Source organism: Harpia harpyja, chromosome 10, assembly GCF_026419915.1.
Source record: "Harpia harpyja isolate bHarHar1 chromosome 10, bHarHar1 primary haplotype, whole genome shotgun sequence".
Lineage (NCBI taxonomy): Eukaryota > Metazoa > Chordata > Aves > Accipitriformes > Accipitridae > Harpia > Harpia harpyja.
In genome coordinates this window covers 3,745,537-3,769,227 of record NC_068949.1, presented here as the reverse complement: position 1 = coordinate 3,769,227, position 23,691 = coordinate 3,745,537, and the positions used below count along the sequence as shown (strand labels likewise).

General features: G+C 37.2%; 1 protein-coding gene across 3 annotated transcripts in view; it reads left to right on the top strand.

The window, feature by feature from the left end:
• CTNNA3 (catenin alpha 3) overlaps window positions 1-23,691 on the top strand; it is a 568,565-nt gene that overhangs the window by 285,825 nt on the left and 259,049 nt on the right. For all 3 annotated transcript variants that reach the window (XM_052799302.1, XM_052799303.1, XM_052799300.1), the window contains exon 8: window positions 20,364-20,444. In XM_052799302.1, the coding sequence (XP_052655262.1) occupies window positions 20,364-20,444 (81 nt within the window). The remainder of the gene's footprint in view (window positions 1-20,363; window positions 20,445-23,691) is intronic.

Below are 23,691 nucleotides of genomic sequence, written 5' to 3'. Positions count from 1 at the left end.
ATCTCCATATAGTCTGTGTTGCTTGTACTAAATTATCCATCAGGAATGTGTTCTCATGGACAATGTTTAGCCAGTTTGATTGCACACTGTGTATTCACTCTTGGAAGAGAAATCAGGAAGATTGCTACTCGGTATGGACTCTCCTAATTTTCTGATGAATAACATTCTTGTACTAAAGAACATTTGGGTTAAGTTTTTTCCATTTATACAGAAACAGGACAACCAGGTGATCAGGCCCGGTCAGTATGGGTTTATGAAAGGCAGGTCCTGCTTGACTAACCTGATCTCCTTCTATAACAAGGTGACCCGCTCAGTGGATGAAAGAAAGGCTGTGGATATTGTCTACCTAGACTTTAGTAAAGCCTTTGACACCGTTTCCCACAGCATTCTCCTGGAGAAACTGGCTGCTCATGGCTTGAATGGGCATATTCTTCACTGGGTAAAAAACTGGCTGGATGGCCAGGCCCAAAGAGTTGTGGTGAAGAGAGTTAAATCCAGCCGGCGGCTGGTCACAAGCGGTGTTCCCAGGGCTCAGTTTTGGGGCCAGTTCTGTTTAATGTCTTTATCAATGATCTAGATGAGGTGATCGAGTGCACCCTCAGGAATTTTGCAGCTGACACCAAGTTCGGCGGGAACGTTGATCTGCTTGAGGGTAGGAAGGCTCTACAGAGGGATCTGGACAGGCTGGATCGATGGGCTGAGGCCAATTGTATGAGGTTCAACAAGGCTCAGTGCTGGGTCCTGCATTTGGGTCACAACAACCCCATGCAGCGCTACAGGCTTGGGGAAGAGTGGCTGGAAAGCTGCCCGGCAGAAAAAGACCTGGGGGTGCTGGTCGACAGCCGGCTGAGTATGAGCCAGCAGTGTGCCCAGGTGGCCAAGAAGGCCAACGGCATCCTGGCCTGTATCAGAAATAGTGTGGCCAGCAGGAGCAAGGAAGTGATTGCTCCCCTGTACTCAGCACTGGTGAGGCTGCACCTCGAGTGCTGTTTTCAGTTTTGGGCCCCTCACTACAGGAAGGACATTGAGTTGCTGGAGCGTGTCCAGAGAAGGGCAACCAAGTTGGTGAGGGGCCTGGAGCACAAGTCTTATGAAGAGTGGCTGAGGGAACTGGAGTTGTTTAGCCTGGAGAAAAGGAGGCTGAGGGGAGACCTTATCGCTCTCTACAGCTACCTGAAAGGAGGTTGTAGTGAGGTGGGTGCTGGTCTCTTCTGTCAAGTAACTAGTGATAGGACGAGAGGAAATGGCCTCAAGTTGCAGCAGGGGAGGTTTAGATTGGATAGTAACCCTTTCGGTGAAGAAATTTTTCTTATCAAGCATTGGAACAGGCTGCCCAGGGAAGTGGTTGAGTCGCCATCCCTGGAGGTGTTTAAAAGTCGTGCGGATGTGGTGCTTAGGGACATGGTTTAGTGGTGGACTTGGCAGTGTTAGGTTTACAGTTGGACTTGATGATCTTAAAGGTCCTTTCTAACCTAAATGATTCTATGATTCTGTATTTCTCCTGTGGTAGCATCTGGATTTTCTTCTTGTGAACTGGGACTCTGCTAGGCACAGTATAAACACATTGATGTCCTCTCCCTTACACCCTTTGGCTCGGGGTATTCCTGTTACCAGACTGAGGGCTTCTGCCCCCAGGTGTCCAGTCTACATTGTTAGCTTTTGCCCTCCGTCTGCTACCATTCCCATGTGTGACTCTCCAGATAAGGGACCTTTGCTTAGTGGTCAGGGCACTTAAAAAAGACTGTTCGTAAGTTAGCCCATTCAAGTGCATTCATATTGCATAGAGACCCAGAGAAGGGCCTGTTTGGTATTCTGTGTTTCAGGGGGTCAGACCAGAGAAATTTAAAATGGGATTTAACTCTTTAGATGGAGGTACATTAGCGTTTGAAGGTGGAGTTCTGACCTGGATGAAACAATGTGACACAAACCTACTCGGAAAGCTGTTTCTAGTAAAATTATGTGCAGTGACTTAGCCAAATACGTGTATACACGTTGAGGTATTGTCTTTGTTCAGTGTTCATTCTGTGTCTGGCTACAAGCTTGTTGAGAAAAATGAGAAATGACTGTAAACAAAGACAGACTTTGAACTTCATCTCCCATTTCTCTGATCACTAGGGGTAGCTGTTCTTCGACATTCTCTTTATTGAGAAAGTTACCTTAATCTCTATGTGCATCTGGCAATAAATTATTAGGTAACATGACACAGATAACAAGCACTGCTGTGCTTCTAGGGCCTTGTCATATGAGAGATATATATGAGTCTGAGTAATTACTTAATGACAAGGTGTAGTTTTCAAAAGCTTTTGACCTACGCAAGTTTTATCTAAGGTATAAAGAATAAGAGGGACAGAATCTAAACAGATTCTTGCAGCAGAATCTGAAAATGTTTACAGCTTTTATATTGTTAAACTACAAGTGAGGCTTAGATATTTCAAAGGTTAAAAAAGAGAACTTTATTTTTTTTAGCATAGCGTTTTGCAGTCTGCAGACAGGAAACATATTTCACAAAACTTACTGATCTTGTTTTGCAATTGAATCAAGTTGTCATCATTTAGCCTTAGGTGAATGAGTTTCTGCAGTTAGCAAAACTGCGTAAGAAAGGCTTTAATTTTGTTTTGGCACATGTCCAAAATCTGAAGAGATTTTTGGAGTTTGTTGTTAGAACCTTAGTGAATGGTCCAAAAACTTGTGGCAGTTAAATTCTTCATGAGGTCACAGATGGTACCTAGCATCCTTTGTATGAACCACCAGCTTTGAGTTTCAGTCTGAGTCTTCTGTGCTGGCTTCTGTCACTTTGCAGTACATGTGCTAATGAACAGAATTAATTTAAAAGCATTTTTCAGTTTAGCAACTTTTTATATTCATTTAAATATAAATTCCAAGAGTGGTACCAATGTTGTCTGTGCTTTAAATAAATGCATGTTGTGCACACATAAAATTTATGACAGTTGCTGGCTTATTAATCAGTGCATTGAATCAGACTTTTGTCTTATTTAAATATGGATTTAAAATTGGATCAGTCTTTTCTTATAACAATTTAACTGTTTTAACGGTGCATATCATTATGCAGCAAGGAGTATGACCCATTTTTGTGAAAGGTGTGTTGTAGTTGGTGAGAGTCAGAGGATGCTAACTGAACTGCTTCCGTAATAGTAGAGACATATTTGGACCAAAGATATTGTTTCTTGAACTTCAGTTTCTCTTTCAAAAGATTGGGAAAAACTGCATGATTAAGCCTTGCTTTGCAATTCCACACTGCTGCCTAATAAGTCAACAGTAAACCTGTTGAAAATTACAGATACTGTTTTCAGACCTCCTTGTGTTAGCCTTCCCAAGATGCCATTCTGTCATCTGGCTTGTTCATGTTTAACTTTACGTTTTCCATTATGTCCTGGTTTTGGCTGGAATAAAGTTAATTTTCTTCCTAGTAGCTGGTATAATGCTGTGTTTTGGATTTAGGATGCGAAGAATGTTGATAACACACTGATGTTTTCAGTTGAGCAGTGTTTATACTAAGTCAAGGACTTTTCAATTCCTCATACTGCCCTGCCAGCAGAGGCTGGGAGTGCACAAGAAGCTGGGAGAGGACACAGCTGGGACAGCTGACCCAAATGAGCCAAAGGGGTATTCCATACCATATGACATCAAGCCCAGTATACAAACTGGAGAGGTTGGCTGGGGGACAGCACGGCTCAGTGATTGGCTGGGCACCAGTCAGTGGGTGGTAAGCAATTGTATTGTGAATCACTTGTCTTGTTATTATTATCATCGTCATTATTATTATTTTCCCTTCCTTTTCTTTCCTGTTAAACTGTCTTTATCTCAACCCACGAGTTTCACTTTTTTTCCATTCTCTCCCTCATCGCACTGGGCAGGGGGGAGTGAGCGAGCGGCTGCGTGGTGCTTAGTTGTCAGCTGGGGATAAACCACGACACATTACTAAGCTTATTCCTTAAGTGGGAAGCTGTTCATGTTCTGCCTCAGTCTCCAGAGTCGGTTGATGCCTTCATTTTATGGCAATGTCTCTTCATATCACGCTTGAAGTGGATGAGGAACCAGCTTCTGAGTGATGATGTGTTTTTTAATTTTAATTAGTACTTTATAAATTCAGGGATGGCAGTGTTTCATGGAACAACCTCAGAAGTCTAAAGTTAGCAAGAACTGGCAATTCCTGTCATTCTCTGCCCTTTGTTGAATGTTCTATAAATTGATGCTGGATTCCAGTTGCTTGATTTTTGTTTCTTCACTGTTCTCCATCATGTATCATTTAGAGCCTCTGAGTATACTACTCTTTGGTATTTCAATTATGTATGAAAATGAAAGCAAAGCGTTGTTTGTGCTTCTTAGCAGCTTGTTCTTATTTTCTTTTTTAGCTTTATCAACAATGTTGTCTAAGGTGTATTTAGGTAGGATCATTTGGATGAAATTTATTAAAAGCATAGCACTTATTTGTATATTACACATTTCACAACATTGTGATTGCTACCAAATTAATGTTAAAACAGTTAATAATATTAAATTAAAAGTGCAGCATTTTCAGTAAATGCCATAACTAATATAGAGAGTGATAAGTGGTTAAAGATATTTTGCACATCATGGGATTTTTCTCTCTTTATTGTATGAGAAATAAGTGGGTATTATTCAGTGTATTTCATTTAGTCTCTTTGATCTACCCTATGCACATAATTTCTGCCATCACTTGAGTAGTGATGGCTGCTTACTGCAAAACCAGTAACAAAGCTAATATGTCTATAAGCATCATTTTTTTGAGCTTTTGTAGAGTACGTATGTACTTACATATTCTAAACGAAACCTGCACTTCTTAATGTTTTTGCAAATACTACAACCTCTGTCCCTCTCAAAACTTTCTGAAACATGGATAAAAATACCCAGAGGCCCCTAGTACACATTGTCCATAGATTGTTAGGGACTTTTCAGAGCACACTGCTGTTGTGCTGCTCATGGTGGCTTTAACTGACATGCTTTAAAAGCTGTGTTTTGTCCCAGTCTTTATAGCTTCTACCTGTTTTTCTTCAAATATTACTAATTTAAGAAGGAGAATGCTGTTTTTTAGATATTTGAAAGTGCCATGGGATTACCACTGATAAATAATGATGATTTAGTGAAATCACTGTTATGTTGGACATCTCTGAGCTTTTGGGCTTGGGCTTGGTCAGTGCAGAATGTGTGAAGTGATCCTGTTTGACTATTTAATTTACAAGAAAAGTTACTTTTTCCTTTTTCTTAGAATGGGTTTGGGTTGTCTCCTCACGGTAGGGTAAATCACACATAGCTTCTGTGCCCTGTAGCTCTGTCTTCTGTTCTCCTCTCTTGATCACTTTGTGGGCACAAGCAGTTGCCCTGCAAAGGTTAATGGGATTCCCCCAAAGCAGGAGAATCTTTTAGTTGGCACCTGCTCAGCTAACATAGGCTTAATGTCTTTAGGCAAGGGGAGGTACTGTGTTGGGATCATAGCATGTCATTTATTGCCATCTTCTGACTTAAGACAGTGGCATGGTTCTCTATGGCTTTCTTTTAACTGCCATAATTTCATTAGGTGGTGTGTGAGGATCCAGGTCTTTCTGAACCTGGATTAGCAGAAGGATAATCTGGAGGCATTTTGGCTCTTCTCACCCAAGTTCCTGCACTCAGCATAGCTTAACGAAGCACCAAGATGGAAGTCTTTCATAAGAAGAGCCTTCAGCTTTGTCTCTTTCATGTTTTGAGTGTTTTGTTTGGTTTTTTTCATCTCAGTACAAGGGTATGTCTCAGTGTATGTCTGCAGTAGCAGTTATGTGTTAGTTCCCATTTGAGGTTTCCTGAGTGTAGCAAAAATGTCCTGTATATTTAATTTGCTGTTGTTAAGGATGAGCATAAAAGAAGTGTATCAGTAATCTTAAAAAAACCCCATGAGCCAGAGTTTGATAGTCTTAAACACGCAAAACCAAGCCCTGGTTCTGCAAACTTGTTTCAGTTCCAAGTACCCTTCTCACTCATGCTTTGTGACTAGGAAACAACAGCTCTTCCATAATTTATAATTTAAGTTCTCTTTCATAATTACAGAACAAACCTTGCCTGGAATATTTAGTTTGCCTTTTCTGCTTAGCTTTCCCATTCTCTTCTTTTATGATTTTGATTTTGTTCTTATTAACATTCTTTGCAGACACAGTGTCACATCAGATTTGCTCTTTATGTAATATGGTTTACTACAGCATCCATTTTCTCTTACGCTATCAGCACAATCTGACATAAAACCTTTTCATGTACAATTGCTCTTATATTTTCTTGAATCCCATTAATGTAGTTTTGTTCAATTATTATTTTAGTTGTTTTTAATATATAATGCTGTCATGTGATTGTAGAGGTATTTTGTCTACATTGGAATGCCTACTCCAGTTAAAAATGAACATTTATACACTTTAATATCCCTGAAAGATAGACATTTAAATGTGTACCTTCAGTGTGATAAATTTAAGTAGTTTGGTAAAGGAGATATCCACAAATATTTGTTTTTAGGCAGTGCTTGTTGTGGCAGTTTGGAAGCATAGCACACTGAAGTGTATTTGATGTAACAAGTCTATTTTAAAATATATTTATTTACATACAAAAGATGATGCCAAACTGAATTTATACTTTCAGCACTGAGTTTTTAAATATGTTTTATACTTTCATAAACAGTTGATATTTGAACTGATTCCACTCCCCCCCTCCCCCCCCAAAGAGGCATATAATTTTCCTTGTGATTTTATAATATGGGTGTAGGGATATCTTTTGGTGCAACAAAAGTGGAGTGGGATGGATTGCAGAAGAAAGCTTACTTTCTGCCATACTGTTCATAGTATGATAGCAAATATTTTATTCATGAAAGTCTGAAGTAAAATAAATATATCTAATAAGTATCAACATTATCTTCATTCTCAGAATCTCATTCACAATTTTACTATATGCTAAACTCTCTTTCCATGGCATTTATTAACAGTATTTTCCATGGTAACTGTGAGTATTTATGTTTCAAATTAATAGAAAATTTGGTTTTCTTTGATTTGCAATGCTTGAACAGGTGGCTTTCAAATATGTTGTGGTCAGGTTAGTCACTCGTTCTGGGCACTTGCTGTTTTCAGATTTCCGTCAGATCAGCATGCAATATTGGCAGTTCTTTCAGCCCAAAGAGTGTTTATAAAGTAAACCAGATACAGTCTGACATATTGTTATCTGTATTTATATTTATATTTGCGTATGTATGTGTGAGTATTGCAGTGTGTTTGGATAATATGTCTATATGTATCATCAAATGCATAGATATATAGTTAATAGCAACAAAACTTGAAGCAGCAGGGAGATGGTGGATTTAAGATTCTTTTTCACACCTATCATGTCCTATCAGCAGAATGCATACTAGCACAAGCACAATCCTTAAATGCGTGCTTGAATACTATGTTTTCTCCATATGAATGATGTTTCATACGCCACATGGAGTCAATGAACAGTCCCTTTCTGAAGTTTTTCAATTTACTGATGCTTACTATTGGGAGGTCTTTGTGTCCAACTGTTTCCGAGAGGACTACCTACATGGGTAGTGAGCTGTATCTGGGCCTGCTAGTAAATTGGTGAAAGGAGCCATCCTACAATAGTCAGAGCATGTTGTAAGAGCCCTCAAAAACTTCTGTGGCTGGGCTGAGATTGTAACTCTAGATGGCTGCTGAGTTGGCACCTGGAGCTCCATCATCGCTTTTATTAAATGCTACAGCATCTTTGATGAATCAGAGGATGATGTGGCTTTTGGCAGGATGGTGCTACCATCAGTAATTGCATGAGAAACTTCAAAACTATCTGCCAGCTAATAGATGAAAATGGTAACTGACTGCACCTGTTGTTAGAATATATACAAGGACTTGCAAAGAATAAAGAAGATTTCCTTACCAATAAACTGTTCCTTGAAGTTTGCAGTCTTTGTGGACATTTGACTTCCACCTGTCTTTTCTTCTTCTTTATGTGCCAGTCATGTGGTTGAGTTAACTGAACTAGTGGCAGTTACTCTGACCTACATACACTGTCTTAAGGAGTAACAAGGGAGGTCCAAGAGCAAATACTCTGTAGATATTATAAGGAAAAATTTCAACTCTTACATAGTGGTGCATGAATGTGCCCACTTCTAGAGTACGCAAACAGACAGCATATCTTTTAAGACCCTGGTCACAGGTCATTATAACACAACCTGAATATTTCTCTAATATAAATGCCTCTGTCTGAATTTGCATGTAAATTACAACTAGTGAACAATATTTACAACGATCCTACTTAACCTTTTGCTTTTAGTCTTCTGACTTTGTGTGTTTTTAACATTCTTTTAACTTCACAGATAATTCTGTAACACACATTTATAGAAAGAGCAGGTTACTCATTAGATTTCAGCCATGTATTTCATTTATTTCATTGAAAGTGAAGTAACGAGTATAAATCTTCTAGGAAAAAATGTTCTTTGAGCTCTGTGCTACTACTGCATTGGTGAAAAAACACACTTTATTGTATTTTTTCTGATTTTTTTTTTTTTGAAGCTCCTTTTTTCACCTTTTTTTCTACTGTATGGTGGCAGTGTACCACCATATCTCTGGTATTATGGCAATAAAGGTATACCAAGCAGGTGCGGTGTCTTGAAGAAGCAGAATGCTTGCCTACCTTCAAAACTGCCTTCGCTAGACCCTGGGTTTGTAATTTTTATTGATCTGTTGGTAAGACATAAGTAGCATGCTTTTAAAATATGTTAACCTCCACTAAAAACCTAATTTGAATCTGTTAGGTTTTTTTTCTTCTGATACGGTATGTACATTCAGCAGTGAAACTACCTCATGTCATTGGGTATTTAGACGCCTTGCCTGGTTCTACTTCAACTGAGATAACTGGTGTCATTACAAAATGCTGTCACCAGATTGCCAACCATTAATTTCTCTTTTACAGAGCATTTATGTTACCCATCGCTTCATTATGTGTGGCTACCTAAAAGTATGAACACTACTGTTAAAATCAATACACCATACCTCTACAGGGTATGTTCCTCTTGACCTCCATCAGTCTGCATGACTCTTACCTTCCATAGCCACAAGTCACCATGCTTCCTGTATCTTTTCTTCTACCTATGTATGTATAGTTCTTCTTGAGCTTTCTGCTAATATCAAGGACTTTTCATTACCCTTTATTTGATCTTCACTGCTGCCTGTCAGTTAAAAGCTTACTCTGTACAATTAATGATGCATCAGCACAGGATTTTAACTTACACACATCTCTCTTAAACCTTTAATGAATCTTTCTTCTGCTCCTAGCTTTATCCAACATAATTCCTAGTTACTTTCTGATTCTGTTCTAGTTAGATCCTTTTATTTCCTTTCCTTTTTTGCTGTACTCTTTCATGGAGCTGTTGACATGGTATGCAAATTTAGGTTAATGTATAGTATATTAATTCTTTGGCTAATTAGGGATGTAAGTGGTTTAAAAAATGAAACATGAAACTAGGAAATCTTAATTTAGACAAAAATTCTCTACAATGTTTAAACTAAAAGTCCCGCAGAAAAAGAACATCCCACAAAAAGTATGATCACTTAATTAGAATGTCAAAAATGTTGCATGCTGAGTTTGAATTTTTCCACAGGTATATTTGGGGTTTTGTCTGTGTAAAAATAAATAGGGAAAAAGCCGCAGAGAATTTCTGCATAGAACTGCAGAGGAATATGCCCCAAATAGCAGACTTTCTTGATCTTACGCAGGATTCTGCAGATCCCTGCCCTGTAGGAGACTGTAATTTTCAGTCGTCTTCCCTGCATGCCATCACATACAGCCTCCCTTGCTCTGTTTGTTAGCTGCCACATTTAACAAATTGCTTTTTTTTCCCTCTTGTAGCACAGAAACCCAGGATCTTCGAACTTGTACTGAGAGTATAATCCAACAGCCCCAGTAGTGCTCTGGTTTCTCACTGTCCAAATCAATCTGCTAAATAAATGGCTATGCAATGGCCTCTTTCCTGGCAGTCATCAGTGTAAAAGGATCATTCAAGTGCTCTTTTATCAATCTCTTTCATGTCCTTTCTCCCGTAAGTGCTAACAGGAGAAACTATCTGAAGTAGAAGAGATTTTCTCTAGTTAACAATAGTGATTTTTTAAAATAACATTTGAGTATTTAAAACATTTAGTTGCAAGCTTCTGGGACACCTTGGAGTCATTTCATTGTGTTGCTATACATAATGGTGTGTTTTATTCAAGGGTGACCGATAGTACTGAATTCACCTGGTGAAGTGATCACATCAACTATTATTTGCGCTGACAATCCCCCAAATGTCTATGTTGCTACTTCTTATCTTGTAGTCCTCTGTATAGACAAGACGTGTATAAAGGAATTCATACAATCTGGATTCATTATAGGTACAGGATGCTGATGAGTGTTTAGCTGAAGTATTTGTAAATTTGAGAGCTAAATGTTTAAGCCACTTGCCTTAGTCCTCTCCCTAAAAGCTGGATTTTCATTTACTGCACATTCTTAAGTGACTCCCAGCCTCCTAGATTCACATATTACATTACAGTATGGTGTTAAATTAAATTAATTGCTCTGGATTAGAAAGGGATTAACTAATACATTTAATACATAATTACATGGAATTACAGTTTTTGTCTGTTTGGGGTTTCAGCCTTTAACTTTTATGTAAAAGTACCATTATGAACAAAACCAAATCCATAACCCGCATGTTAGCTGAAATGACCAAACTTTGCCTGGTTTAGAGCTGAAGTCTTTGATAAGTAGATATTTTCAAAAGGTTTCTGTCTGTAGACCAAGTTCTGTCATGGTTCCACCCATGTTTGTCTCAAACAGCTTCCTTCAAATCATTCCACAGAAAATAGAGTATGAGTTATGTGTGAGTGAAACTAAATGTTTTTTTATAATAATTACAAGTAGAACTTCCTTTGTTTATGGACATGTGCATAGCTGAAATCTTAGATCAAGGGAATCAGGGAAATAAATCTTCATTACCCATCCATGGTGTTACAGGAGTATGCTGGTTTTCTGTTAAAAGAAGTATCATGGCATGCCTGTTCTGTAAGTGATCATGAACAGGATCATAGAGAATTTTTCAGAATAATAAATATGTCAACATAGCAAACTTCATAAAGGAAAAAAAGAAATTACCTTCTTAGTTTTACTGTTCTACCTTCCTTGTCTCTTCCTGTTACTCTTTGATAAAATGGGAAAATAAGGAGAAAGTGTGATGTTATTGGATAGTATGGAGTGGCTATGAGGACTTGAAAGAGATCTTTTTTTCAGAAATATATTTTTAATCACTATATTTTATTTTTTTAAAATGTGTTTATGTGTGTTTATATAATGCTGATTGATTTGAATGCTGTTACACTCCTCTTAAGTCTATTGGAATCTATTTATGTAGTACACAGTGCGTTAAAATACCACGTCTAAAACTACAGTAAGATTGTTTTTGTTGTCTTGAAAAATGCAGGATGTGCCTTTGCTTTGCTGCAGAAATACCACTTTGGAACTTGTACTAACTCAGTCTATCCCTAGATATGGAAGAATTTGAGTAGCTTAGCGCTGGACATTTTTCCCTGTTTATGACTCCTGTTTAAGACCATAACTTTTTGATTTAGAGTACAGCTAAGACCTTTAAACAATCTGGATGAGAAGGGCTGTCTCAGCAGCTCTACTATATTTTATTTTGAATTTTCTTCCCCCTCCATCCCCTTCCTCCCCCTCATAACAGCATATAATCTCCAAGCAATTTATATGATAGTTCATCATAGGAAAGTCTTATGCTGCTGTTGTAGGATGAGCTTTTCTCCAACTAATTTCCTATTTTCCTGCTGTAAAACTGCCGGAACATTTCGGTGAATGGTAGATGGATACTCAATTAAAAACTTCTGTACTAGAAATTTAGAAAATTGCTTCTTAGTAAAAAGCAGATTAACCTTAAGTATGCTTCTTGTTGTCAGTTCGATAGATTGCTCTATTTCTAGTTATGTTTGCCTTTACTTCCTGCATCATCAGTGAATGACAGTAACATCTGATTAAAAGAAATTTAACTTCTTTTTTAATCCCTGCCAATTCCTCCAATACTTTTAAAGTTGAAATACAAACCAAAATAAAGTACCATTTGGCCTTTATGATTTCTCTATGAAGTGTAAAGACTGTTATATTTCAAATATGAAGTACCCATGGCTTTTGATTTTGCATTAGCAATAGTAAGTGATCATTATATTTGGTTTGCAACAGACCAGTTATGAGGTGTTCACTTCCTGTGACTCTTTTCCCCAAATAAGTAGTAGAAAAGCATGGGGGTTTTTTAGGATCACCTTGGAATCATGCTGAATTTTTCTAATACTGCCAATGTGAAAAAGTAAGAGAAAAACCGACATAATGAGATATTTGCCTTATATATCAGAAAGAAACAAGAAAAATTGAAAACAGCATAGGTTCCTCCTTCCCCCCGTTGGCTTGCTCACAGTCACTTTCAAGAGAATTTAAGACCCTTATTTTCTTACCAGAAACCAGGGATCCAGCTCTGTCCTTTGAGACACTCTGGCTACCCTCCCCAACTTCAGTTGCCTGACACCAATGTTTTGGAGAGTGGATTAGAACATGCAATATTATGCATATTCCAGCAACGTAGTTCTTTCTGAGAATTTAGGATTACTTTGGCTCTGAAAATTTCTGCTTTTTTTTTTTTAATTAAAGGGTTATACATTCTAAATATTTTTTTCTGGTTTTTTTAGGCTGTTTTATGCATGCTCATTTAGAATTAAGTTTGTTTTGCAGTATTAGGAACTAGATATAACTGAATGCTGAAAGAGAGTTACACTGAGAGGCTTTAAATTCAAGACTTTTCCTGCATATTGATTGAGAAAGGGTAATTCACACAGTGAGGAGAGCCCTCAGTACTCCCAATTGATATCGATAGAGGTTGAGGTAATTCATTTCTTACGAGGTACTTCACATCTCAGAGCATTAGATCCATAGGGAGCTGTCCATGATGGCTTGAAGAGGAAAAAAAATTACAATCTCATATTGAAACTGTTGAGGAGAAAAAAATATCTATAATGAGAAACAGTTCCACATGAAAGATTCCTTATTTGCTCATTGCATATGATTTTCCATGCCCCCTTTTTTTTTTTTCTTGGCTTACCCTGCCTGCCCTCCTACCCCCCTTTTTAAATATACTTACTTGCTTTTCACAGAAAAAGGTTTTCTTGGGTCAGGTGTCTTTAAAAAAAATGCGCTAGGCTTGGTTTATTAGAGTAGGGAATCTGTGTTACCAAGTAAATACAGTGATTTTCAACTTAAAATACTCATGGGTTATTCATTCTTTGTGTTACCTATATTAACAAAGAAAGGTAATAAATATGCTTGTAAATGAATTTCCTTTTGCAGGCTTTTGATGCACAGTAAAAATATGCTTTGAAATGCTGTATTAAAAGGCTTGGGAGCTTTTGCCTTTTCAAAGGAATTTTTGTTCTTTAAAATGTCAAAAATGTCAAGTTCTGCCTTTACTGTCTTGTCAGAGGATTCCTTGACTAACTTGTGAAATGTTCATTTAAGAGATTTTTCAGGCAGCAGTTAATAAGGTGGCATTGCTGTGAATCCTTAAAGATTTTGGGGGAAAAAAGAAAAATGTGAATGCAATTGTCCATGCATCTAAATGGTCCCATTGTTTCAATGAGGTTATTTGCGCTCAAAAAGTTATTCCTATTTGCTTCTAGAATGGGGAGCAATGAGGTCTTCTAAAAAGTTTGTTTAAAAGCATGAGACATACTTGAAAACTAGAATTCTAAATAACTGGCTTCCTTTTGTGTTTGAATCTGACGCAAACTTGTCCATTGACGTCTATAGCTTTGGAGAAGATCATAGATTTTGTTTATTTAACTAGACATATGACCTTCAACAAGGGATCTTGTTTTTTAGTTGGAAGTTGTATTTTGAGGAGCAAGTTGAAAATTTGAAGGGTAAAATATTGTCTCCATTAACTCTGCATGCAAGGGGCAGATATTCTTAGGGCCTAGTGATACACAAATTGGTACAAGGAAGTACAAAGAAGTTCTTAAAGCATTTAAATTTCTTTGATTTTGCCTATTGGTTACAAGAGATTTTGTTCCTTTTGTGCTGGGAACTGTAGGATAGGGACTGAACAGTAATGGGACTGAACCAGTCTAAAATGAGACAAGGCAGCAGTAAGAAAGACAACTTACTTGAGAGGTCTCTTCTTTTTATTAGATTGAACTAGGAAGCCAGATGCATTTGGGTATAAAGAGCTGTTTGATGGGAAGACAGCTGCGGCTTGATTTTCATGTTCTGGAAATAGCGTACTTACGGTGCCCAAGAAAAACAGGGACTTCGGGAGTCCTAATGCGGGAGAAGTTGCTGTTGCAGTGTAGCGCAGATTCTGCAGCGAGCACGGGCAGTGCAGGGAGCCAGGGGCAGGGAGGAGGCTCACACAGCAGCCTGGTGGCAAGCAGATTGACTATGGTAAGGCCCATTGGTGGGACTTAGATTTAGATTATATGGTTCTAGTTACTTGTTCCTCAAGAGGAGGTGTTGGAGGGAAGGAGGCTATCCATATGGAAATAGCTGCCCTGACACCTCACTTTGGCAAGAACTGTGAAAAAGATGGAGGTTGTTCAAACACTGCTGATTTGGACCTTCCATGCTGTATTACGTTGTTCTCATGATCGGGATGTTTCTGGAGCCCTGTTATCAATCTCGTGGTACGGCTGCCCCAGACCTGGCAGTTCTCACAGGTGTTTCACAGCCAAGCATTCATCTCGCTTTTCTTCACTCTTCGTGTGACCTTCAAGGTGACAAGTCCTTTGCCTTCTCCCAGCAAAGAATGTAAGGAGCGAAATTACTTTTATTTACTTCTTGATGGCTGAAGCACTGCGTTAACTAATTTTGGCAGAAGCAAACCCACTGTAATCAAGTTGAAAAACCTCTTGGCCCTTCTCTGTTAGTTCATATGTTTTAATATAAACGAAGACTGCAACAGGATTGAACTGGATCTTCCCTTACAAAACCTTATGGGTTTGGGGCTTTTTCTGAGACAGATGCTTGCAGTTTTCTTTACTTTGTTGAGTTGCACAATAGGGTTTGAAAGATTGGGGCTTCTCTGAGCTGGGTATGGGGGAAAAAAAAAATCTTGTTTTTGTCTTTGCACAACAAATCCATGCTTGGAATTTTCCCAAGTAATGGCAACATTGTTTCAACACACACAAGAAATGGTGAAACTGCTTTTTATACAACTTTTTTTTCATCACTGTTACAGTTTTGTCTAGAATTCAAAATGACTTTATAATTCAAAAGAGGAAACATTTATAAGCACTATATACCAAAAAATGTTAAATGGTAAATGTTAAATGCTAAATTGTAACAACAGACATAAAATGCCTGCTATCTCTATAGGGACTGTGACTTTGTTTTAATATCTTACTTAGGTTGGGTGAGGGTTTGGGATTTTTTCTATTAAGGTACAATGTATAGGACCCTATAATTATTGAGTATAGGATTATTGTCAGTCAACACATAGCCTGAAATGATCAGTCATTTAATCATAGCTCTGATTATCATAGTATTGATTGGTGTTTACTTTTTAGCTTGACATTTTTAAAAATATTTCCCTAGGGAACTGATTTCAATAAATGTGCTAGTCTTTTTAAAAATAAAATTGTCCTTGGATACATTGAACTAAATCAAAAGATGTTTATCACAAAGTCACGGTACAGCTGCTGGAAATAAGCAGTGAAAATCATGCTGGTGGGTTGGATTTTTTTTCTATTCAGTCCTCCCAAGATTGTACAATTAGTGTCTGGGAACAGACACATCCCAGGAAACAAAACATGTGCTCGGTTTCTGGCCATAGGCCTTTATGTATGGAAATCTATTTTCAGGAGAGCCTTTGAGTACAATATGGCTTAAGGTTATGAAGTTGTTTTTAATGGTGTATATAGTTTCAAACATTCCAGTGACGTATCATTGCTTTTTTTTAACTTCTGTTATTTTAAACCAATATGTAAGCCCAGGAATGCAAGATGAACTTGCATCTGAATATCCTTAAACATCAGGAATGCCCTGAATCTCAAGCCTGTTTTGTGTGTTTACAAATAACTCTTTATAGTGGTGTTTCAGGAAAGAAAGTCAGGATGCCTATCAAGATAAATTGCTTACTGCTTTGTAGTTTCTGTAGTCAATGGCACACGCAGACAAGTATGATATAACTAGGCTTATATTGATGTAGTCTGTTTATAACCTTATACTGCCCAGTAGCTGCATATATTTATTCCTTTACAGACAACTTGGCTGAGGAGAACAGCTCTTAAAAATTCAGAGTGAGGCTCAAGCTCCAGGTTTTGCATTCACTACTCCAACATCACTTTTGCTGCACAGGGGACCCAGATAGATCCTGACTACTTCTGCTGTTTGCAGTCTAGATCCTAATTCAGCTGTTGTATCATGAAGCCCTGCATAATGGCATGGATAGAATCTCCTGCCTGTGTTGTTGCCATACAAATACTTGAAGGAATCCTTTAGGACTAAATTAAAATAGTTTTTAAGTTTACAGCTAAGTCTCCAGCTGTTCTGGAATACGGAATTCAGAAGACATCTGATCTCACCATGGATGTGATAAATTAATATTGCTCCCTTTACTCCACAACATTGAAAAGCTAGAGTCTACAGATATGTTTTTGAACATGTATGGCTACTTTTGAAAAATAATGACTTTATATTTGAAATCTTGACACCTATTTCAGGTGGATATGTCCAAAATACCCAGGGTGCTTCATAAAGGCCTGTTACAATTTACTTTTATAAGTTTGTGGGTTTTTTTAATATAAAATGAGTATTTTGGTGGACTCTTCACGAGACAAAACTTCAACCTACCAAAGCAGGTGTCTCTCACCACCCTCTATAGTGAGTAGAGGCTCAGGACCTTCGGAGGTGATGCAAAAGTGATTACTTTCTCTGATGACTATAAGGGGACCTCAAGGAGTGTAGCCTTGCAAGATTTAAGTAAATCCTTGTGAATACTTTATCACCAGTACATGCACAAATAAACTGGCTCCATTTCACTTGGCCAGATCTTGTTTATTTTAGTCCTGCTAATGAGAGTATTTCAGTTCTGTGTTGTAACTGAATTCTTGATTATGGCTAAAGGGGGGATGTTCTTTGATTCACATAATGAATACTAATAGTATTTACTGTTTTAATACCTATGGATGATTGTATCCTTTTATATATCCTTTTTTATATAATTTTTTATAAATTTAGCCCATATCTATAAGCCTCAGTTCTTGAAGAGATTAGATGATCACTTAAGTAGTTCTACCCAAATCTTCTTTATAATCTACTGGTCAGTGTTCAGATGGGAGACACAGTGCAACTATTAGGTAAAATTTGTAGCACTTCAGAATTATAAACAAAGTGAAATTAAAAACCTTATCAGAATAACTGTATTCCTTTGTTTAAGCTATCTCTTCAACTCAACGAAATATGAATGTTGTAGAATTACTGCTGTCTTTGTTAATATTGTTAACTGTTGGCATGTACCCACCGAAGACTCCACTGGAGACATATTCTTGAGTCCTTCAAGGTTGTGTAGCTAATGCAAACATATTAGTTTGCATCGGTGTACCTTGGAGTGCAGAAGGATCTGTAATGCCCATGAAGGTCATGATCCCCTGCTGATATAAATGAACTCTATTAAAAACAGTGGAGATATGGTGATTTGTTTCAACTGAGAATCTGCCCTTAGATGTGCACTGTTTTAAATGAAAATCCAACAGGAAAGATTTTCTGCACGTGTGGGTTTTGAGTCATTCAACTAATGTTGTTTGCCAGTGTGTGAAATAGATAGGCCTGTATTATTGGCAATACTCAGCATTTCTCTTCAGGCTATGCAGTGTTCATTAAAAATACTTGTTTTCGCTTAGTGGAGTATTAATAACAATGTGACTTAGTGCTTGTGAAATGTTTCATATGTTAAAAATGCATTGAAATAGGAGCTGGATATTGCTTGTCGTATCTTCACAAGGGAACCATATAACCGTTATTATATATATTTTACAGAATAAAACTGTAGCTGACTGCAGGAAAACTGAAAGGACTGAGCTCAACCACATGATTTTTGAAATCCAGAGCCTAGAATAATGTGCATAATTTTCCTAGTGCTTTTCTTAATTCAGTCACACTGTACAAGAATGAACTGTTTCAGGATAGACTTGTTTGTTTTCAGATGCTGCATTTTACGGTGTATTTTGTTCTTGGGGAAAACACGAGGTGAAGAAAAACTTCACTTATAGTTAGGTTTGCTTTCTAGACATTGACTATTGACAATTAAGAATTTGCGAATGAAGTATTTTTTTTCCTTGTTCACTGTTCAATATTTTTATGCCACTCGCTGAGTGAGGTTATTTCAAATTAGCTGCCTCGAAGATTTAGGTTTGCTTAGAGACGGTTGTATTATTAGTTGCCACCTTCAAAGTTATAGCTTACTAGAAAACTTTTGAAAAACCCCAATATTTTACATTGATTCTGTCTTCTTAGAAATATAGGCTCTAAATATAAAGTTTTTAAAGGATGCGCCAATGTGGAACTACATCTTTGTCATCTGAAAATGCATAGGCATAAGCTGAGTTGTATCCACAATGCTTTTACTGGTCCTGTTTACCTAGCAGTTTAGAAGGAATCAATTTTGTTGTCAAGGCTGACAATAGCTTGCAAAATATAGTAGAAGAGTCATTATTTACTTTGGTTCCTATGCAAGTATTGGTATGAGAAATGGTCGCATTACTCTGAAATAGAAAGTCAGTATCTACCTTTAGGGATTCCTTGAAGGTTTCAAGGTGAAGTTCAGACCTCTCTCCAAGACTTGCGTTTGATCGTCTGATCCCTGTGAAGACTGTAAAGAATTTCAGAAACAGAAAGTAGTAGGAAAATTTCTAAGTCACCCTGCATATATAAGCTCAGTTTTTTAAAGTAATTGTTCCTTTCAGTTGATAGGGAACGTACTAATCATTTTAAACCATTTATTACATTACACATTCACTTCTAATGTACAAGTTCTTTCCTGATCATCTCTAGTCTTTGCTTTAATATTAAGCATATTGCTCTGTTCACAGATTATTATTTTTTAGCAAGGGAATAACTATGAAGTATGTTACATTGTATATAGCAAGGTTATACACCTAGGTGCCTACTAAAATATTGCTACTTTTGTTTTCACTAGTATTTATTTTAGTATGATTTACAAAATGAGACAGTTATGTTCATAATGTAGACTTCCTAGTGTACTGTAACTGAAGCCCAAATATTATAGTCAGTGTACATAGCTATTTCTTTAACGTTTATGAGAATCTGGTCCTTTCCCTGGAAATGTAATGTGTATTGACTTAAGACTTTGTATAAAGACACTTTCACTGTTTGTGATTTCTTTTCCTTTGGACCTGGGCAGTCCAAGGTAGTGAGTAATGAATGACTGCATTAGAGAAACAAAGTTCATCAGGCAGTTTGGATTTTCATATCGTATCTGTGCTGATGTGAAAAAAAGATTATTCAAAACAGCTAGTAGACACAGAACTACCATGGTAATATTGCATAGAAAAAATGCTAGGCAGTACAATAAAAGTGTTAACTATAATTTTCAAATAGCTAGTAATGATATAAGCACTTTGCTTATAGATAGAAATAAAAAGTTAAGATTGTTTGGAAAGTATACAACTGATTCTCTTAAGACCTCTCAAATATCTCAAGAGCTCAATCTTCTATTGATCCTGAGAATGAATGTGCTGCTAGATGAAGAGATTGTCCATTTTCATTGACAATGTTTGCATTGCAGCATCTTAGACATTGTGAAACTCACCCATTCTGTTTTACAGAAGTAAAATAATGAATGCTGCAGACTAAAGCACTACCAAACTGCATTGTGGGCATCTGAATTTATAAATTACTTGTAGAGAGATAAAATGATTTTTCATATGAATATGGTGATAAAGGATTGGCATCAGTAATAATAATTATATTAATGTTGTTCCATAAGTAACCCTGGATTATAAAAAGAGTATTACAGCAATTCAGAAGATAAAGTGTTTAATTTTGTTCGTATATACTGCTAGTAAAGCACATGTTTTGATTCAGTGGATTATGCTTAACATCACAAACTGGCATTCTGTGAATGTTGTGGCAGTGGCTCCTGAAACGTATTAAAAGTCAAAAAAATTCTTAAGCATGTATGATTTACCAAAAGCTCTGATGAACTGAGGACACAAAGAACATGCTTGCTAAAAGATCACAACCAACCATTGTTGTGTTTTCTATCATATTTATTACAGACTGACAAGAAAGAGAGAAGTAATGCCTTGAATGTTGCAATAGATAGCATGTGCAAGAAGACAAGAGACCTCCGCAGACAGGTAAGCAACCTGGGGAACTGAAAAGCTAGAAAAGGAGGCTTGAAGGATCCTTTTCCAAATTGCTATTTTCAGGTTTTGTAGCACTGCATTCTGAAAATAAAGATTTCTTCTATATTAAAAAAATAACTCAAGATAGTTACACTATTCCACAGAATGTATATGTACAAATTTTCAAAATTCTGGGAAGAAACCCTACCAGATGATACTGGCTGAATATATGTATGTGCATAGGCAAAACTCTGCACGTGTACATGTCTAAATATGTATTTGCTATAGAAATATATCAGTGATGTACTATGGACATCAAGATTCATTTTGTTTTAAAGAAGCTTGAATTATTATTGGTTGTTGGCACAGATACCTTGAAGGGACCACTGGGCCACTATGTCTAGTTCTTTACAGTTGTGAGAACTCACACAGCAGAAAAGGGTGCTTGGAAGACCTGGTGCACAGTCCACCCACCCATCTTGCATCTCAGTATTCTAAAACTAACGTAAGACATGGACCAAAATCCACTTCAGTGTCCTGCAGAAGGTGAGCAGTAGACATCAGCTGTGTTTACATCCTTTTTCTGCAAGGAACATCTTTGAGAAAAATTGCAAATTATGTTGAAAGTGTATAATGTGCCAGTTTAGAATGGAGAGCTAGAAAGCCAGTAGTTCTTTCAGCCAGGCTGTCCCAACCAACTGTATGAAAATTTATGGCTACACAGAACATGAGCACACGCTGCTTTCATCCTGTCTCTAGCTGTGGCTATTTATCAACTCTCTGGTGGAAGAATATCCCTCCCAACTTTGTGTACAGTCTTACAAGCCAGCCTATGCTTCAAGATGATGAATAAATTCCTTCCTGTCTCCCATAATCAGCCAGGGGAAGCCTTGAAAGATGAGATGAATATAATATAAATATAGTGTTTACAACTAACTAGCTATCCAATTTCTGCTCACAATCCATCAAAAATATGTTCAGCTCAGACACCCGGCGACTTGCGTCACAAGCTCAGTGTGTCTAGGAACTCTCCTATTCTGTCCTACAGTCTCATCCATGAGTTAATTAAACTCTAACTTATAACAGTTTACTGACTCGGTTACGGTGTTTAAAATCAGTTAACTAATTCAATTTGTGCATTTCTATAAACCTTTGTAAAATGTTCAGGCTGAACGTAATCATGCCCAATTTATAATCAGTCTAGAACCAGTAGTTTTGTCTAACCATAGTGGCTCTATGGTTTCTTGACGTTTTCCACTGGAAGATATTTATGAGAAATATTTCATCTACTTCTTCCAATTCTGTGTTCATACATGTGAATTGCATAAGAATTGTTTTAGGAGGAGTTCTTACTGCATGTCTAATTCCTGATCTGGGAAACATGAAATTTTGAGTTCTGTGCCTGCAGATATTGCAGTAGAGTCTTATTTGCTTTCACTTATGAACATTCAATATCCTGTCTTCCACCACTTTTAATAGAAACATGAAAATTGCTATTTGGTCTACTCTTACAGCTTTCATAATACTTAAAATTTTTTTGAATGATACTATCTATGTACCATAGCTGGTATTACATTAGGCACTCATAGTGGATTCAGGGCTTTGGTGTGCACAATGTACTCTGCTTTCAGTTAGTTACTGGGTTTGCCTCTGCAAAATTGGGGTTGAAGATGAAACCTTATGAAGTTGTATTTTTGAAATCTCTTCAGTGTAGTGCACAATAAACAAAACAATCATATAAGTTACCACCTGATTGGGGGTTATGCCATGGGCCCCTATGGAACATCTTTGTAAACCACAGTTAGTAAAGTGAAGGAATCTGGCAAGACTTGAAGGCAAAAGAAGCTATCTCAAGAACAGTGTATTCTGGAAGTTGTAAAAATCTCTGGCTTTTCAAATGAAATGATTTGTATTCACTTCAGGAACTTGGCCAGTACTTGTGGGGATTTTCAACTATTCTGTTTTGTTTTGATTTTTTCTTGTATTGTGCCAGAGATGTGCATGTCATTTCTGCATGTGCAGTTTTACCTAGATCACTGCTTCCCTGCCTAGTAGAGCTGCATGAATATTTAGGAAGGCATTGCGTATTCATTCCAATTTCTAGTTCTGAGAAATTACCACACTGGGTTCTTACCTCCCAGTTGTTTCCCAGTGTACTGTGAATGGAGTGCACAGATGTTCCCCCTATGGTCATTCCACAGTTTAGGTTGGTTGTTTTTTTAATAAATGTTGTTCCTCATTATATTCTTATATTTCTATGTTGCTGCTTCATCATGGATAGCTTTTTCTGAACACAAAGGAGATTGCCTTCCTGGCATCCCTTTGAAACAGGCAAGAGAGATCCCTCAAGAATAACTAATCTTTAGTTCTTCCACGATTTTTGCCAGTGTAGTCTTGTGAGGCAATTGGCAAATAGAGGCAAACACAGTTTTCTATACTCATCAGGATACTGATGTTTAATAGTGTTGCAAACAGCTGCTGGGATTTTCTTCTCTACCCTCCACTGTTTGTTTTTGACGAACTTATGCCCCGTGTTTTATAAACAACATGTTTCTATGTTATTTTTTAATGCACTTCGATATCAAAACAAAAACTCTCCATGCTTCCACTTCTGTACCAGTCTGCTCAAAGGAAGAATAAGACCTTGCACCTTAAAAATAAAACAATTTGTCAGATGCCATCCTCCCTCTGCTTTCCCTCTTCTGATGGTGTCTCTTTCACTTAAAAATATGAGAAAAATTTTAATTATAGCACAATAACTTCCCTAGTATTGCCTGCTAGCACTACTGGTGCTGTTCTTTGTCTCTTTATATGTCTCCCTATATGGCTACTTAGCTTTTAGCATTTTGCTTTAGAGCTGGCCAGAGTCAGAAACAAACTTACTGAGTCATGGAAAAAAATGGTTGTTATGATTAGGATGAAGAGAAATAGATATTGTTTCAGATACTCCTTTTTTATTTTGTCTTTTTCCTTTCTTTGTTCTACATTGTATTTCTTCATTCTTTAATACTACATAAGCCATCGTTTGAAAATCAGCTTCATGTATTCCTTTGCATAGCTGAAACAGGAACATAATTTCAAACTTGTTTGTATTCAGCAAAGACACAGCATTATCTTTTTTTTTTTTGAAGAAGAAGAAGATGCGTTTCACTGTTTAATTGCAGGATAGAGGATTTCTTAGAACAAAATAATAATGATAATTTATATGTGAAAGGTTAATTAAACCAAGCAAACTAGTAAAAAGCTACAGCAAAGAATT